The sequence below is a fragment of the Anabas testudineus genome, chromosome 12 (assembly GCF_900324465.2).
Source record: "Anabas testudineus chromosome 12, fAnaTes1.2, whole genome shotgun sequence".
Classification (NCBI taxonomy): domain Eukaryota; kingdom Metazoa; phylum Chordata; class Actinopteri; order Anabantiformes; family Anabantidae; genus Anabas; species Anabas testudineus.
In genome coordinates, this window is record NC_046621.1 from 5,682,033 (window position 1) to 5,700,736 (window position 18,704).

Genomic DNA, 18,704 nt, shown 5'->3' on the forward strand with positions numbered 1-18,704 from the left:
TCAAAGAAATTAGAATTGTGTTGCAAACCTTTGGCCATCATCACTATGCTTAGCATCAAGCTCCCTCAATTCTATTTTAATTGTCTGTAGTCAGGAGTACTTCAGCCATCAAAATAGTTAAAAAAAAGAATAATCCACACAGAAATTGAAAGTATTTATTGAACAATGGACATTGAACAATGAATAAAGAGTAGACAGATAAACAATGTAGGCATCAGAAATGGTCTTGTTCAGAGTTTGATGACTTACTGTATTTGGTTGATTTCCAAACAGGTTTTAAAGGCATTAGAAAATCTTTGTTCCATGTTGTGTAAAATGTGAGGTATTCTTAGCTCCTTTTAATGTCTACAACAGAATTACAAAATAGAAGAAACATTTTTCACATATTTGCATAATTCCTTAAAACACAAGTTATAGTATAGCACAGAGTCCTGGTACAGTACATGGTTGATTATCAGAGGAAATACAACATGAAGTAAAGTAATAAAAATTAAAAAAATAAAAGATAATTAACATTGCAATAAATTTGTTCTCTGGAGCCCCAAATTTACACATAAAAAAATCTATAAACTCCAAGACCAGTTGGGCTAACTGATACATAAAGATGTCAGAAAGAGTAGTATTGCTTCAGTAAATAGAAATTTGCTCAGTTGGCAACCACGTTAAAACATTAAATAACATTAAATTAGCAAGAGGGGATCTACTGTATACAGCAAGGTTTGCACAATTATACACACTTATGTCCAGCTACAACAAAGAAACTTGTATTTAATTAACACTATCTCAACTGTGTGGTACTAGAATTATTACATCACATTACAGCTGTAGGGGTGATTTATGCTGGATACAAAACAAGACAGGTAGTTGAACTATGTACTTATGAAGGGAAAATTACCATTATAGTGCATTATGGAAGCTATGGCAGTATATTATATCAACCTTTTTATTCATCTAAGCAAGCATGCACTATAAACATCAGAATATTTTATCAAAGTGGTGTAATTACAGCACTATGGTTAGCACCTTAGATCATTTTCCTAGCACCATAGAAAGGATGGGATTAAAGATGGCAGTTTGATTTATTCCTGGACCCATCTCATCTCTCCTGTGGCTCAGATCTCCTCTAAGGGTTGCCTGTACCTTTAGTCTGTCTACTTTAAGCTGGGTAGAGGAAGAGACACCTGGTCCCCTGTGGTGCTGCATAAATAAAAACATCTACCCTCCTATCTTTTATCATATGTACTGTAAGTATTTAAGTAAGCAAGGAAATAATAAGCCTGATTTTACACCCCATAGTTGCAGAGAAATTATTAAAACACTATTGAGAACTAGAGCTCCATACTCTTTTCCTCATTTTTTGTCTTTGACCTCCAATTTCCACACCCACATATATTCTCCCTAATCATCAGTGGCATCTGGTCCAATAATGTAAGAGCGAAAAGTATAGCAATAAAGTATGTAATGCACTAACTCTCTCCATGTGGATGGTTCTTGTGCACTAGTTTGTGGCTTCAGACATGATTTTACTGAGAGTTGGAAGAAACTAAAAGCCAAGATCTCCCATTTGGAGAAAATCTGTAAATACACATGTGATTTCTGTTGAATTTAATCAAATGAGCCTGCCTCTGGAAAAATTCACATGGGTAAGATCACAAGGAGATGGGTACCAAAGGCAGATACAAATGGCTCCCCTGAAAAATCCTTCCATATATGTCAAATTATCTTCTCATTTTCTATTGCACTTGAAGATTATTTCTTTACATAAGATATACATGTTAAAGTAAATAAAAAGAATACATATATATGTACATTTAACTAATTCCAATTATTTTAATTTTCTCTTATGACAATATTGAATTCCTGGTATTTCCAAAAAAAGTACACACAGTATACAGACTGTATACAGCTACAAAAATAAGTTATTATAATGTCCGCTGATTGACTTGGCCTTGGTCTCCCTTCATTCAGCAAAGTTCCAGAGAGATTTTGTGGCATTGAGCCTTTGTTTTTCCCAAGCGGGTGAACATGTGGAGATCTTTGAAGAGCTTAAAGAAGGTTTTGCCTTATTGAGAAGCTATTAGTGCAAGAACTCCCCTGCTCCTCCTCAGCTCTTCTTTTTCCCCCAGCTCCCCTTGCTTCCTTACTCTGTGTCTGCAGTCTACTGGGAGTTTGACACAGTGAAGCAGGATCTGTTTGGAGGGTGGGGGGACTTGTTCTCACTAGGAGAGTGTTTCGCCGTAGCTTGGAGGAGACTGCTCCGATTATCCACGTCTGCATGAACATGTCCTCCAGGGGTGACGATCCATCTCTCTAAGCCCAGAGGACCTTTTCACTACAGCCCTCACAGAAAGCATACAGGACCAATTTCTAGGTGGTAATGCGAGCCAGGAGTAGTGTTTGGGAGGTTGTAGATGTTGACCACGGGGAGCAGGGTGGGGTCCAAGGAGTGGAACACAAAATGGGTCTGGTGCCATTGACCGTCTTTAATCTAAAACCCATATAGACAAGACATTTTTTTGTCAAAAACAAAAATGTGTCAAGTGGGACAATACGTTTAAAACACCGAAAGCCTAGAATGTTGGGAACAGAAGGGCACAAAGCAAGCAGGAAGTTAACATAATGGTCCTACCCAGCAGGAGTCTTCTATGACCTCTGGCTCGAGCTCTCCTCCCACTTCAAACACCTCCCCACTCCAGGCCTTGAATTTTACAGATCCTTGAGCAGCCAGTTGATTCTCAGATGACCTCCAAACTGAGAAGTTTAGGCAGTGAATGATGATGTGCTGCACGGCTTCTGAGCTGAGCAGATGTAGGAAGTTCATCTGGACACGACCGACACTGATTGTTGGCTGCTCAGACAGGCAGAATATGTGCTGGTTAAATACATGTTTTGTGTGCACGTGTGTAATATTTATTATGCTTTAAAGCGAATGATTTTGTAGACTTGCTGATGTCATTAAAGCTGTTATTGTGGGTGTATAAATACCTTAGATACTGTTACTGGTTTCAGGCAAGTCTGTCCACCTCCAGTAAAATTGCAGGAGACTTCTATTTTATCTGATGAGCAACCCAAGTTTGGGTCAATCCAGTAAGTACCTGAAATTGCAAATACATTTAGGATCATACAAACATAAAATTATTGTCTCTGATACAACACACACACATACACACACACACACACCATCATTAAGCTTCTGTTCACAGCTACGTAGGTCCCTGCAGATGCGGGCGGGGTTGTCGCGGGTGCCCAAGGGGTTCTTCAGGCTCTGGATCAGGTTACTGAGGTAGTGTAGGGTCTTAAAGATCTCTGCACCCTGGTCCAGCATCGGCAGGTCCATCACTGGCTTATTCTGGTGGACAGACAAAGAGAAATAGTCTCTTTCTCTTATCTACTATGCAAGATACATGGTAGATTAATGCAAAAATATACTCTACTAACCTCAGTCCTGAGTGAGGTGTGTGAATCCACAAACATACGACCATCTTCCCTCTGCAGCAACATAACAATATCTCATGTCTTGTATCTTCAGTGTCATTGTATCTAAGCAATCTATATGATAGAACATAACAATATAGCAGGGCGGTTCTAGACTTTGTGGGGGGCCTAGAAAGTATAATTTTTACTTTTTAAAATAAAAACTGTTTGATCAGCTGTTTACTTGCCTCCCAAATTAATACACTGTAAAACTAAAACAAAGAAAAGTAAAAATATATAAATCAAACATATCAAAATTGACATTTAAAAATCTACAACAGTATGACACTTATGACCATCCTAGTCAAATGACAATGAAAGCTTGTCATGATGAGCTAAAAATTAGCCTATTAGCTTGGTGCTAATAAATAATGGAATTCCCCTTTAATGTGCTAATAGAGATTAACATCAATATTGATGTTATGAGGGCTAAGCCCCCCTAAGGATGAAATCCTAGAGCCGCCCCTGCAATATAGTATGACTTATTTAAGCATAATTAAATGATAAATAATGAAAACAGCAAAAATAACAAGTCTTACAAATTTTGGAGGGACACCTGGTGGACCCTAAGGGCAGAAAAAAAAACATCAAGACAATGCATCACAACACTGAAACATGAAACTGTGTGTTTGACATCTGCTTAAAACTATAAATGTGGAAAACCTACTGGAAGTCCAGGGGGTCCACGGGGTCCAGGAGATCCCTAAAAACGTAGAAAAAGATTCAAAGCTTGATGAGTTTACATATTATGATTCAAGTGTCCATATTAATAACTCAAATTACTCATAACAAAAGAATAAGACAATGATATGCAAACATACCCTTGGTCCTTGCAAACCCTGTTGAGACAAAGAAAACATATTTTCAGATTAGATATAGTAATCCAATCTGCTTCTCACACAGTAAACAATGGAAACTGCATATAAAACTGAATAGATGTGGTAAAGTCAAGAAGACTCACAGTCTCTCCACGATTACCCTTCTCTCCTCTAGGACCCTGTGAAGAGTCAGTAAACAGTCAGTAAATCGAAGACCAATAGCAGATAAAAGGTTAAAAGTTATTTTTATCTGTATAATACATACTGCGCTTCCAGTGGGACCGATAATTCCTATGGGGCCAATTACTCCTCCTCTGCCCTGATGGGGAAATACAATTGTGTGAAAAAGTAGGATATGGAGGTGTCAGCGTATTTCATCAATGTATTCTATGGCATTAATCTTACCATTGTTCCTTGTGGCCCCTTCGGTCCACGTATGCCCTTTGGCCCAAAGTCTCCTGGAGGCCCCTAGAAACAGCCATGATAAATATTTATACATAATCTCTGTACACCTGTTTAAAACTGTAATATTTGATATTGGTTAGGTAAAATGTCTTTTTAAACTAAATCCTGTTTTTAACTATGTCTTCAGCTCATTATGGAACATCTGACACCACTATCTATTTCTATGTTGAAGACAATGTTTTCAACAGTCCTCACAGATTTTATCTTCAGGTTCTGTGTTGTAATTTCAAAAATACACAGATACAGGCTCTATGTATGTGTCACGTAGCAACTGTGTTAGTGTGAAAAATTATTCTTAAAACAGATGATTGGGGCCTTTCCAGACGGGATTATTAGGAACAGATCGTGGCCTCGCTTCAAAGTGAGCCATTTGTATATGAGCTGTAGTGATGGGAAAGAAGTATGCATTCACTCCCATCATCACCATGTGGTTATAAATACAGTATGTTTGATTTACAATAACATCTGTGTAGCCACAGTAAAGCTGATTTCAATATTTTCATTGTGAATAATGTATGATAACCCTTTGGTTTTTTGATGAGTGATGCAAATATTACACTGTGGCAAGAAAATGTATGTGAACATTTGTTATGAAATGTTATCTGATCTTCATCTAAGTCAAGAGTATTAACAAAAGTTATGTGCCTAAAGAAATAACACAAAAAAATCTGATCTTTCATGTCTTTATTGAGAACAATAATAAGCGTATTGTTCTTGTGCGGAGCAAACTCAAAAGGTTTGAGGAGTCGAAGTAGCTCTAGTCCAGACATACAGACTAATTTTCTCAACAAGACTCCAGGTATGCTAGCACCTGAATCCACGTTTCATGTGTTCATATTTTAGGCACATTATATTTGCTAATACTTTGACTTAGTTGAAGATCATGTTCTATGAGAAATGAATATAGAAAACCACAATATAACCACATACTTTTTCCTGAAAGTTACATTCATGTTTTGTTGTGCACAAAGATTGCAGAGATTGATTCTGCACATACCTTTGGTCCAAAAACTCCCAGAATCCCTGGAAAACCTGGTGCCCCTGTATCACCCTGGACAAGAATTTAGTAGAGAAATCAGAACCAAAAACACAGCACCTTTCAAAAGAACATTTATATCATGTTGTGAGAAATCGTTCAAGGTGGTTTTGGTAAGTTATAACCTACAGTATATTATTGTACATCTGTATGTTTAAGTATAAGTATATGTTACTGCTCACAGGTTGTCCTTTAGGTCCTCGGTCTCCCTGTAGCCCTGGAAGCCCCATTCCCCCTTTGAAGCCTCTTTTCCCTGGAGGACCACTCTGGCCACGAAGACCCCGCTCTCCCTGGGTGGACAGATGAATAAATAGTAAAATTAAATGACTCACTTTTAGGAATTAGTTCCAAATTAATCTAAATGACACACACTGCAGTTTTTATTTAACATTCAATCTAAATCACTCACTAGCGTGCCATTATAACGGTTGAACCTGAAAGCATAATACAGCATCTTACAATTCACCCTTACCTTTGGTCCAATGCCCCCCTGATCTCCTGGGAGTCCTGGAACTCCAGTTTTACCACGTGAGCCGGCTTTACCAGGAAGACCAGCCTCCCCGTCATCACCATGCTCTCCCTGGACACATATTGAGAATATAAGATGAAAGACAAACAATAAACACATTTCGATCCTGACATTAGTGGGTATCAAAATGGCAGAAGTCTGACCGGCTGTCTGTTTATCTCATCCAGATATAGAGTTCAACTTTCAACAAAACACATGATTTAATGGAAAGTCATGATAAGTAAGTAAGTTTAATGAACTATTAATTATCAAGATTTCTTTGTCTTACCGGCATGCCTTTGCTGCTATCCTTCCCTGGGACTCCGTCCACTCCTGGTGCACCCTCCTGCCCTTCCCGGCCTACCACACCTCTGGGACCAGGAGGACCACCAATACCCTAAGAAAATAAAGACAGTATTAGAAATCTAGACCAAGCATGACAAATGTGTATCAGTTCCCTAATTTTTCATAGGTAAGAAACAATTAGCGTTAGGATAATCTATCTACAACTTTCGTTCATGCCTGGTATTCTAATGAATGCTACCTCTTTATGGGCTGAGAAAGTCATGGAAGCAGGTGTTCATGTAGGTGCTATCATTGACTTACCTCTGATCCTCTGGTTCCTTTTTGTCCTGTCTGACCCTTTTTGCCTTTCTGACCCTTAATGAAGAAAGAAAAAGTGTTAAAAATAAAAATGATTATGATTGTCATCGTTGGTTGCGTAGGGCCACTTTACCAGGTGCAGAACTTCAAAATACTTGCATGATACCCAGTGATGAAAGAAAATACTAGTGAGTAACCCACATTGTAGCTACAATAGTTCTCAAGCCAGAAAAAACTAATTACAGCACATTAATTATATATTATGACATTACTGAATGATTAATGACGCCTTCACTGTTTAAGTTGGATCTTTGCTATATTAGCTAACTTTATCATTCTGCCAGAGACCTGGTGGCGAAATGCAAACCCTAGGTTACTCCTCAGTTGATTGATCATTTAAGCTTTCCTAAAAAAGCTTGAACATACAGTATTGTATCTAAAAACCTTGTGAAAGACTAAACAATATGAACAGCTGAGGGTTTGGACTGCAGCTGATGCAATACAGGCAATAAAGAGGACAGACATAAACACACATATGATTTAGTTTTCACAAGCTTACTTGATCTCCTTTGGCCCCTTTTGGTCCTTGATGCCCTTGAGGTCCAGGCTCTCCCTGAAAAAAACATTTGCGTTAATGCAGTCTGAAGACAAACTGTTTGTGAGAATGTAGTGACAGAGCTGTTTATGGATGTCAAAAGTTCAGACACTCACAGGTGCGCCAGGAGCTCCAGGTCTACCTCTCTCTCCATCCACTCCAACTTGACCCTGATGAAAAAGATGAACAGGATATTAACTTTTCAAACCTATGTACTGTAGTTAATTTAAAATATAAATTGGTGTGATGGGTACTTACTTTGTACCCTGGATCTCCTGGTTCACCTCTTTCCCCTCTGTCACCTGGAGGACCCTGTTAAAACAACAAATACATGAGCAAACAGCAAATGATCAGATTTTTGCCAGCTTATAGAAGACAAACGTAGAAGGAGGGATAAAAGTAAGTCAGGTGTGACTTACGATGTCACCTGGAGGACCAGGAGGACCTTCTACTTTCCCATCCTCCCCATGTTCACCCTGCAGATAAAGATGCAAAACAGTGAAAATTCAGATGTTTTATATAAGACGCACATCACTGAAGTTTACTTTTACTACTTTTTACTACCAAGTCTACTTTTTCTTTTTAGCTTTTGTGAGTGTAAAAACTGCTGTCTCTACATTTCGGTAAAATACAAGCCATCATGCATTTACAGCATGTCGTCTTTGATGAGGTACTGTGGTATCAAATTAACCTTAACAAGGTTGATCAGTACAAGCTGCCTTTGGGGTTTGTTTTATTTGCTGATACTGATCTACATTTAAGTGATTAAGGTCCACTCCAAACTTTAAGAGGTTACAATATCTCCTGGGATATACTACGACAAAGAAGAAGAAGAATAGACCAGTATTACATATAAAGTGAATGAGGTGTACCTTTTCACCTTTTGGTCCTGGAGCCCCCATTGGGCCCTGTGATCCCTGATGGCCCTGCAAAGATAGATATAAGAAATAACCATAACTGGCTTCTTTGATGTGTAATGTCATACTCAGGCAGGTCCTTACTTTCATATAAGGCAGACAGCAGGTTACTTATAATAAGGTATCTTACCTCATAACCTGCAAGACCAGGTTCCCCTTGTTGACCCATTTGACCTGGAGCCCCCTAAAGACAACACACATCATGATTTTAGTCACATTATTTATAGTTTAGAACATTAAATGATCGTGTTTGTGATTTCAAAAGTGATAAATATCTATATCATTACTATTCCACTTTACCACGTGTCCAATAGTTCCTCTGGACCCCTTTGGGCCAACAAAACCTGGTGGCCCTGTCTTCCCCACCGAACCAGTTTCCCCAAGGTGACCTTGTTGGCCTTTGGCACCCTTACCAAGAATATATTACAGAATAGTTAGGTACACAGAATTTCTTGGTCATTGTGTGTAAATATTTGTTTAGTCACTAAAAAAAAAGAATCAAAGATTTGTGTTAAAACCTTTGGTCCTGGTTTGCCTCTTTCCCCGATTTTACCAGGTTTCCCTTCTGGACCCTAAAGAGAGAACATAAGATTAAAAACCAGCGTAAGGCTGGGTCTGAAAATCTATGTGCAACCATGTCCGTATGACTTTTAGTAAAAAGTGACTTACTCTTACGCCTGTGAGCCCAGGACTTCCAGGTGTGCCCTCCTTTCCCTTTAGTCCAATTTCACCTTTTTCTCCTTTGTTGCCCTCCTGACCCATATCACCCTTGTCACCCTAAGCACATACATCAAAACACAATTCTATTTATATTTTCTGTACCTAAAAAACACATCAAAGTTATCTATGGTTGGATTTTGAATTTGATGTCTCTATATCCTAATAAAACAATATCAGCATTTTGGGACAAATCTCACTTTGGTTCCATCGGGACCAGCTGCACCAGCTTCACCCTCTAGGCCTGGCTCTCCCTGTACACACACATGCATGGACACACAGGTTAGTGAAATGAATAGTAGCTCTACTTGGTAATAATTAAAAAGGTGATAGTTTAATGCTGATAAAAGTACCCGCTGTCCAATTAGTCCCTGCTCTCCGATGTTCCCAGCTGGTCCAAGGGCTCCCTAACACACATAGAAAAATATTACTTTGTAAGTATATGTCCATTAATCAAAAATACATAAAGTAAAACCTGCAAAAATGTACTGTCTCACCTTCTCCCCTGTCTCTCCTGGTAGTCCTGGTTCTCCCACCTTGCCTGGGGGACCCTTAGCAATGAGTAGAAATAGAAGAAAGGGAAATTTTAAATCATTTTGGACCAAAATTTAAAAATAATGACACTAGGAATGGCCACTGGTCACTGGTATAACATGAACAACAGATGTCAAATATGTTATCAGTCAGTCTTCACAATAGCATAGATGAACACCAGTGGTGGTAACCATAACAATCATGCAAGCAGCCATCTGTCTGAGTGTGTGTGTTTGCAGAGTCTCTCACCATTTGACCAATTTCACCCAACAGTCCGACAGTCCCTGGTGGCCCAGGTGGTCCCTGTGGATGACAGCACAAATTGATTACTGACAATCAAACCAAACATATTTCACACTAATTAACATCAGTTGTCATTTAATGAGAACAAATAGGAATATTAAAGAACAGGAAACATTTGGCTTGTGTTAATTATGCAAATAAATCAGCAAACCTGTACACAATCTGGATCTCTGAATGCAACACGTCACTAACAACGCTTTAAAAACATTGATGTGCTGCCCAGAATACTTTTTAATCTCAGCTCATATAAATAATGTTTGCTCCCCAGTTGACTTGCATCCAATCCAAAGAATAGTAATAATACAGTATAACTGAAGTCACCTGTGTGGCCTTTAAATCATAGTGCTGGTTACAAGCCCAAAGAAAGTTAACAGCAGGGTTCAGAACTGAATTGTCTATGACTTAAAACAGCTGCAGAGAAAGCAGCAGAGATGGATACTGATTAGTAGGGGCAAAAGATGATTTTAAAAATATATTGTAGATAACAATTGATTCATACTGGGAAACGCCACTTCCCCTCATGCATTCATTAAATTATTGATTACTGGTACGGTAACCACTGTGTGGGCTGCCTAAATGCAGGCTAGGTAGTCAGCAAATGTTAAAGCCTAAAAGTGTGGATAACTTCTGTCTGTATTGTACTCCATTAGACAATTGTAATTCAATGAAACTGATAAAACACTAAGAAATGGGTGCCAGTCTCAGTGAGCCAAGTTCACCATGCATGCAAAATTGTACATTTTCCACCCCTTTTCTTTGCACTACCACTATCACTGCTCATAAAACAAAACCACAACAAAGACATCAAATCTTTTACAGCAAAGGGTTGATCCATTATGACAATAGCACAGTTGCCCTTCAATCTGCTGTCAATACAGAGCAGATGTGTGAAGGCTGAGGCAATTCTCTGGCTGCGCTAGAGGAAATATTTAATACAGGCTGATATATTTTAATAAGCACAAAAATATGTCTTGTAAACGATGTTCTGGCTCTGTTATTTTGGAGCTAACAGGGCTGGGTAGAAAGAACCAAGCAGCTGTTTGTTGCCAAGGAGAATCTAATAAAACTAGTAAGTGTGGATAAAAAGATGGGACAGGAAAAGTTTGATGATGGAGGGAGATGTGAGGACGTTGGAAAACATTCAACACAAAAATGCGAGAAAGGGAAACAGCTGAGGTGTGAGATGTAAAGTTGATGATATCAACACATGTCAGTGAAGGTAGTAAGATGCAGAAAAAATGAGAGTATAGGAGAGTTATGGTCGGGGGTTCATACCGGCTCGCCTGCTATTCCTTTATCCCCTGGAGGCCCTGAAGGCCCTTGGACACCCTAGTGACAGAAGAGTCACAGATTACATATACAATACAGTATATGCTCAGAAATCAGATGTAACACAACTACACAATATTTACACTAAGTATACTGTGCATTGAAATCTTCAGCACTATAAATATTGTTTCTACATATGAGAAGAGTGAACTCACAGGAAAACCTTTAGGTCCAGTTTCACCTGGCTCACCGATCTTTCCCTGGAGGCACAAGATATAAAGTAAACATTAGATTCATAACACAGGATAAATTGATCAGGGTTTCTCAGTACGTAATCTGTGATGCTCACAGAAGTTCAAAAGTATACTTGACAAAGAAAGTACAATAGCACATAGGATCAGACTGTACAGCACAAAACAAAGAAGGGAAAAGGTGAACTGTACTTAATTTCTTTAATCTCCTGTTATCTGTTTCCATTTTTTTTCTTGTATCTATTTTTATCTCCTACTTTTTGCCCTCAGAGATAATGTATGGACACCGGCTGAAGTCTCACCAATATACCATTCAAAACAGTTTATACTCCACATTAATGTGAGCAAATCTGGTTCAGAGTCTGCAGAAATCCTACAAGAACATTTCTCTGCACCAAAGTAATGTATTTGTTTCTGACTTCAGGCCTCTGTACTTTTGGTATCATGTAGGTCACCTTAATCACTGTCTCACCTCTCTAGAGCAAAATATGCATGAGAGGAAGGAATGAAAAAGTAGAAAGGTGCTTTACCTGTGGTCCAGGGAAACCAATTTTTCCTGGAGGACCATTGGGACCCTGTGGAGAGAGGAAAGATTTAGAGAAAGCTGCGTATTTACAGTCAGTTTGCAGTATATTTCTCACGTCTTGAGGAGATGGAGAAGAAATGCTTGAGGCTATACACAGCTCGTCTTGTGAATGTTTCTAGTTTTATACATCAACAAGAAGAATTCCAACAAATGCGAATAATCAAGTTAAATTACTTGCCTTCTTGCCCTCTAACCCCTTCTCTCCTGTTGGACCATCAGGCCCTATCGCTCCCTGAAACATAAGACAGCTGTCACTTCACCAACAGAGGTCACTGTAACACAGCCAGACAAATGCAATATACTGTAAACAGACATCATTCTATAACATGACACCAAAAATACCCTGATGTCTGTTGGAGACAATGTGAAGGTTACTGTACCTTTAAATTACACTTTAAACGATAAATGATTCATGTACAAGTAAATGTGTGTATGTGTGCATAGAGGGACAGTGTAGAAATAGCTACAGGTCTTTAGGGTAAAACATGGCAGTGACACCTACTGGTCTTTGACTTAGCATTGTTTTAATACTAGAATCAATGCACAAAATCTGGGCATACCCAAAGACTGTCAGAACAGTCTGACAGTTTAGATTATACGGGTACAACTGTCAAACAGAATCAATGTAAATTAATTGAAGGCCTGCTAGACCAGTACGCAGTGATAATAAATGGGAGCCAGGCAGTGGACCAAAACAGTCCATCTGTTCTGCACCTGCACACAGCCAAGTTTCATATCTATATTGTGGAAGATGCTCCCTCAGCAGCTGATAGTGATGACACTGCTCACACACAATCGTGGCTAACGTACAATAACAAGTGAACTTTGATTTCCTCATAATTAGTTGTTAGTTTGAGGATGGACGTTTTGTTTTGAGAGTGGTTGATAAATGGGCACAGCGGGAGTTTGGCCTGAGGCAAACGCCGCTAGCTGAAGTGCTATAAGCCTATTATACGTAGAGTTGGATGAGCCACACTCATTAACATTCCTGTCTGGGGTACGTGCTACCCACTGGTTACGTTTACATAGCCTGATTAACTGAAGTGTAGGAAAATTATTCCACCATTATTTTTTCAAAAGACACTTAAATATTGTACTTCAAAGTTAATTAATCACAACGAGTTACATTAATTTGTAACACAAGTGTCTGATTGTTTCAAACAAAGGCAGCAAATGAACACCAGGAGCATGAATTCAAAACAATCACGTTTTGTTGAGTTGTTTAAACCAGCTCAATAAAAACCACAGGCTGCCTAGAGACAGGGATTATGAGATTAATATTCTTTCAATATGGAAAACATTAGTTGGGAATTTGAAGGTGAAAGTTAAGCATGCTTTAAACATTTAAAGTAAAAACAAAAGCGACAGTGGTACTCTAGACTGATGCCAACATGTGAAATCCATTTTATTTTGTATTTATTTAGTGCACTAAACAAATACAGATTCGGTATGTCAGATTCCAGGTGATACATGAAGAGCTTCACTTCCAAAAGCTGCTGCACCACATTCGAGAGAGATTATGAGATTATGAGTTTATCGAATGGTGTCAGCCATGACTGTGAATCTGTGGTTGCACACATTAATGTCTGTAAGAGAACCATGTCCATGTCATAACATAAGCCAGATTTACTGGCAGTGGAAGCTGCTCACATTAGTATTAACTGAAAACACAGAGACATACAGTAAGAGTGTGTGCAGGCGAGCCACAGGCCATGTCCCATGGATGCCTCAGATAAAGAGGTTCAGTGCAATTTTATCCCAATTACCAGCTGGCTCATTGTGCCATGGTGATAAAAGACATCTTTCAAAATTGAGCAACAGGGTCTGTGCTCAAAAGGGCAAATGAAGGATGCAGGGAACAACATAGTATATTTTATTGGTAAGGGACAACCTGTATGGGATTAAACATGAATGTATCTAATATTTTCATATTAGACCTGAAACTTTAGCATACAATGATGTACAGTACAAGTAAAATACATTTAGTATTTTTGTTGTAATGCTGGTGATCTGCCTGTTAGATGTTTTCAAATATTAAATACAGATGTAAAATTACAAAAAGAAAAGTAAGTCAAAAGTAAGTAAGTCAACTGTATTTCCAATAATATTTTCCAGAAGGGTTACAGGTCTAGACTGCTATTTTGGTTTTTGTAAATGATGTTTTATGAGTTTGGAGTCCTCTGCTAAAAACTTGAAAGTTTCTATGAACATTTGTTAATCGTACCATAAATTCAGTTTCTCCAATTCATGTGTCTGCAAGCAGCTTTGAGAATAGACAAAAAGCCAGGTCACATTTTCCACAACAAATGTCGTGTTGTTGAATTGACGGCACTTCCTCTTCATAACTAGTAGCCATTCTGCCATATTTAGGGATTTTAATGAGCTGTTTGTTTTACACAACTGGAACTTCCAGCAGTTATAATGACCACTGACTTTTGAAAAGGATGAAACAGAAATATTCTTTGACTCTGAACCCGAGAGTGTGTTATGCAATCTCCCGTGTCCATTAACCACATTTGACATCACCCACTGTTTTTCCAGTGGTTCAAAAACGCTCGGCTCCTATAAACAGACATTTGAACATACAGAAAAATGTCAAAGCGATGTGCATATATATATAAACACTTGTTAAGTTTATCATCTGTTCTTAAGGCTGGAAACTATGAAACACTTCCTGCAGGAAACCAATCAACACCTACATGTAAGCTGCAAGAGCAACAAGTGTGAGACTTCAAACTTACCCGCAAGCCCTTGGATCCCCTGGTACCGGCTGGCCCAGTCGCTCCAGGGGGGCCCTGATAACCAAACGAAAAAGGGGGAAAGAGGAAAAGAGAGGGGGAAGGAGAAAGAAAAGGAGAGATGAAACAACGTTTCACACTGACGGAGCACAGATCCCCCTGGCTGTTGACCCTGGGGGGCTGCTTGACCTCGGGAACACACTGTGGGGTTTGTTGTTAGATCTGTCACTCAAACCAATTAAAGACCCTGCTCTGGAATCCTGTCCCGCTGCACACAGGAGCCCCATATTTATGTTTGTTTTGTTGGCTTAGTGGTCCCCTCTTTCAATCTATGGCAAGGACACAGCTAGGGGAAGCAGGGAGCTGGGGCAGCTTCTAATTGGTTATAGGTGTTGCGCTTTTGACTGACAGGAAGGTAATGCGGGTTCAGCAGGAGGCTGCGAGCTCTCTCAATGCTCAGAGAAACCTTCACTGAAGCTTCTGATGGTTTTTTAATAGTTGGGAAAAGTATTACAAATTGTTTTAACACAATCACTTCTCTTGCTCTAAAAACCCGATTGTTGAAACAACTGAGTTCTTTGATTGTGTAGTAAAATATAGAACTATGAGAGAGTTAAATAAATAAGAATGAGTGACTTACTGGTCTTCCTGGTGGTCCTGTAGGCCCGGTCCCCCCTGGTGTCCCTTGGTGACCCTGTCACATGAACACAGACAGTACACAAATTACAACTCATACCAAGCAGTGTATTATAACAAATGATTAACTCTAATACACAATAAGAGTAAAGACCACTGGAAGACCACTTAAGGAGAATTATCTTTCTGCAAAACACCACAAAACAATACTGTAAAGCTTCCATTACTCTGACATTGCTACGATTGCATTGCTGATTTAGGTTTTTACAAAGTAAATTCTCAAATGTGAATGTGCCTTAAAGACATTGACTCTTCAAACACTTGCACACACACTACTGTAAGTAAGCATCTGATGCAGCAATTAGAGACAATGATGATAAGAGACACAGCTTGATGAGAGGATTTTAACCTCTAGAACACTAGGTAGCTCTAATCTTATGCATCCACAGGGAAGGAAATATTAAAAGCCTGCAGTATGAGCTCTTTGTGAGTAGCTGTAGATGTCTGCTGGTCAGTTCCCTTCTGTTTGCATGATGCAGTCTTTTCCAGAGGGTCTGTTTCTGTTTTGCAGCTGAGAGAACAGGCCAAGACAACTTCCTCATAAGTGTGTGTGTGGCTAAGTCCTTAGAGAAATCCATTTGTCTGGCGAATAGCCAGCACGAAACTTCTCTCTGTTTCAGCAAGAATGATGACTAAATTCTTATTAACTAGAGGCAGTTATATAAAGTACATTAGATGGGCCCAATCAGATAAAGACACTACATCAAAGATAAACAATGGATGTGTTTGAAAGAGCACAGTAAGTGTGTAAGCACAGGACCTTTGGGGGCACTTGGGAGTCCAGCAAGCTGAATGCAAAATATGGATGAATGTCTGAAAGATAATCGCTTGTATACCTTTCTTTATTCCCTTGAGCAGATTTTAGTAATAACGGTATTTCAAAATGAGTAATCTGCATTTCCTATAGCCACCCAGAAGGTCAATTATTGGAAGTGATCCATTTGGACATTTATGTCCAGAGTTTAAACCAATGTTTACGACTTTTTCCACCTCAGGCTTCCTGCCAAGTGCCAAACCACTGCTTAGAAAACAGAGCCCTAAGTTATGCATGGCATCAAGTGCCTCATTTCCCCTTTGGCCTATTTTTGTGGCACTGACATAATTCCACACATCAGTATTCCCATGGGAATAACAGACACAGATGACCATTTCTTAAGGATTTTCAAAAATGACATCATGCCAAGAAGCTTATATTGAGGCATTATATTTTACTTTTTATCAAACGGAAACAGCTTTACTTATTCAGGGTATCTTACCGTTGATCCCTTTTCTCCAGGCGGCCCAGGAAGGCCCATCTCTCCTCGATCCCCCTAACAATACAAAAACACAACATTCAGTCTTCCACTTTGTGAGGACTTGTAACATCTCACAGTAGATATACAAGCATCAAATAGGGTTTTTAACCTTCTCCCCTGCCAGTCCAGCCTCTCCCACTGGTCCGATGAAACCAACCAAGCCCTGAAACACAGAGACATGATGCTGGATTCATAAATGATGATTTGTGTACATGGTGTGAAAAGGTGAGAAAGGTGAACTTCTTTTACAGGAAGTGGCTAAATAAGGATTTCTTACTCTTTCTCCCATGGGTCCAACTTTTCCTGTGACACCAGCTTCCCCCTGCAAAGACAAATATATTACTTACATATCTTTGCAAAATGTTATTAAAAGTTTAGTATGAGAAAAATCATAAGTGAGTATTGTTTTTATTCACCGTAACTCCCTCTGGCCCAACCTTCCCAGGAAATCCTTTCCTTCCCATTCTACCCTGAAAAATAACATAGCAGAGCACGATAAATAATGAATAACTTGTCAGTTGATGCATCATTACATTCGTCCATCAGTATAAATGATGTTTCCTATGAGGTGAAGGTTTAAAGTGAGCGCTTAGAAGTAGTCTGCAGCTCGGAGTACATGCTGCTGAAATGTGCAATAGTGTGTACAGGTAATGCTGACAGTGCATTATGTCAGGATGTGAAAGGGTTCAATGACTCTAATGTTCCTCTCCACAAATAGTAGTTTCTGGGTTTAAGAGCGGGGCTAAGTGTTCTTTTACCAGCAATGACTCCAGGTCAGAAATGTGTAAGCCAAACTCCTGAAGTCTTAGTGACTCAAAAATTCCAAAAGCTGTACTCCAGAAAGGTTGGCAGGTTTTATAAGACTGTACAAGCTAACAATGGACTCAGAAACACACTGCAAAAGCAGACAAAAGAGGACAATTATTAGGAACTCCATGGATTTAGATTTCTGTCTAGAACTGACCGCATTAACCAGAGCAAGAAAAAACATACTTTAAAGAAATAGAAATTCTACCATGAGAGAAATTGCAACTGAGAAGGTGTGAGAGTGGGTGGTTTGAAAAGGTAGAATTAGATAGCAGAGCAGTGAAAAAGCTGAAAGACAGCTGGCTGAGGAGGTGAATGAGGTGGAGGAGTAAGCAGACCCGTGGCACCTGGCCAGAGATCAATCACAGCTCCTGAAGGAGTCATACAGCACTTCTCTCAGATGGAGGAGCAGACAGTGAAACGGGTGAGTGTGTGGGAGACAGACTGGAGTGTGGAGGGGGTCAGAGTGAAGGAAAGTTCAGGATGACTGGGACTAGAAAGAAGTAAATGATATGATAAAGAATAACAGGTAGCACCTGGGGTAATGAATACATTTTTTTAGAGTCAGATAAGAAGGATTGATAGCATCTATAACTGTAATGATTCATTTCTTTATCATTCAATAAAGCATTTGAGAAATAAAGTTCACAAATATCATATTTATGCATTTGACCATTAACATCTTCTTGCATTTCACTTCTTGCAGCTGTAAATGATCCCATTTATTAACATGGTTATGACAGTTAACGCCCCCTGGTGGCCGAGATTAGGGATTACATGCAACACTTCATCTATGTAATGAAACTCTGTCTACTCATATGTATAACTCCTCTCCAGAGCAAAACAAGAAAATCCATAACAACAAACATTAAAGTGCACAATTAAAGCTAAGTAATTAAAATATTAAACACGAGTTACACATAATTTAGTATAAGGCATATATTGATAACAGTAGGCTCGTCTTTTATTGTTACATCAGACTTGGGAGCCATGTCAAAGTTTCTTTGTTCTACTAACTTAAAGGCTGTGAATTAGTTTCTTCATCTGCAAATTATAAAAATAATTTAATTTTCATACTGCAGTTGTATTTTT

At 39.0% G+C, this 18,704-nt stretch overlaps 1 protein-coding gene across 1 annotated transcript in view; it reads right to left on the bottom strand.

Moving 5' to 3' along the window:
* Window positions 1–274: 274 nt before the first annotated feature.
* col27a1a (collagen, type XXVII, alpha 1a) overlaps window positions 275–18,704 on the bottom strand; it is a 60,478-nt gene continuing 42,048 nt past the window's right edge. The window contains exons 23-61 of the mRNA XM_026355905.1: window positions 17,222–17,275; window positions 17,083–17,127; window positions 16,915–16,968; window positions 16,767–16,820; window positions 15,455–15,508; window positions 14,818–14,871; window positions 12,255–12,308; window positions 12,021–12,065; window positions 11,455–11,499; window positions 11,246–11,299; window positions 9,917–9,970; window positions 9,631–9,684; window positions 9,487–9,540; window positions 9,334–9,387; window positions 9,086–9,193; window positions 8,935–8,988; window positions 8,717–8,824; window positions 8,547–8,600; window positions 8,372–8,425; window positions 7,919–7,975; window positions 7,758–7,811; window positions 7,616–7,669; window positions 7,464–7,517; window positions 6,908–6,961; window positions 6,591–6,698; window positions 6,266–6,373; window positions 5,976–6,083; window positions 5,755–5,808; window positions 4,698–4,760; window positions 4,558–4,611; window positions 4,436–4,471; window positions 4,296–4,313; window positions 4,142–4,177; window positions 4,014–4,040; window positions 3,439–3,489; window positions 3,181–3,349; window positions 2,986–3,095; window positions 2,630–2,848; window positions 275–2,488 (exon numbers count right to left, since the gene is read on the bottom strand). Coding sequence (XP_026211690.1) covers window positions 2,342–2,488; window positions 2,630–2,848; window positions 2,986–3,095; window positions 3,181–3,349; window positions 3,439–3,489; window positions 4,014–4,040; window positions 4,142–4,177; window positions 4,296–4,313; window positions 4,436–4,471; window positions 4,558–4,611; window positions 4,698–4,760; window positions 5,755–5,808; window positions 5,976–6,083; window positions 6,266–6,373; window positions 6,591–6,698; window positions 6,908–6,961; window positions 7,464–7,517; window positions 7,616–7,669; window positions 7,758–7,811; window positions 7,919–7,975; window positions 8,372–8,425; window positions 8,547–8,600; window positions 8,717–8,824; window positions 8,935–8,988; window positions 9,086–9,193; window positions 9,334–9,387; window positions 9,487–9,540; window positions 9,631–9,684; window positions 9,917–9,970; window positions 11,246–11,299; window positions 11,455–11,499; window positions 12,021–12,065; window positions 12,255–12,308; window positions 14,818–14,871; window positions 15,455–15,508; window positions 16,767–16,820; window positions 16,915–16,968; window positions 17,083–17,127; window positions 17,222–17,275 — 2,688 coding nt within the window. The 3' untranslated portion in view covers window positions 275–2,341. The remainder of the gene's footprint in view (window positions 2,489–2,629; window positions 2,849–2,985; window positions 3,096–3,180; window positions 3,350–3,438; window positions 3,490–4,013; window positions 4,041–4,141; window positions 4,178–4,295; window positions 4,314–4,435; window positions 4,472–4,557; window positions 4,612–4,697; window positions 4,761–5,754; window positions 5,809–5,975; window positions 6,084–6,265; window positions 6,374–6,590; window positions 6,699–6,907; window positions 6,962–7,463; window positions 7,518–7,615; window positions 7,670–7,757; window positions 7,812–7,918; window positions 7,976–8,371; window positions 8,426–8,546; window positions 8,601–8,716; window positions 8,825–8,934; window positions 8,989–9,085; window positions 9,194–9,333; window positions 9,388–9,486; window positions 9,541–9,630; window positions 9,685–9,916; window positions 9,971–11,245; window positions 11,300–11,454; window positions 11,500–12,020; window positions 12,066–12,254; window positions 12,309–14,817; window positions 14,872–15,454; window positions 15,509–16,766; window positions 16,821–16,914; window positions 16,969–17,082; window positions 17,128–17,221; window positions 17,276–18,704) is intronic.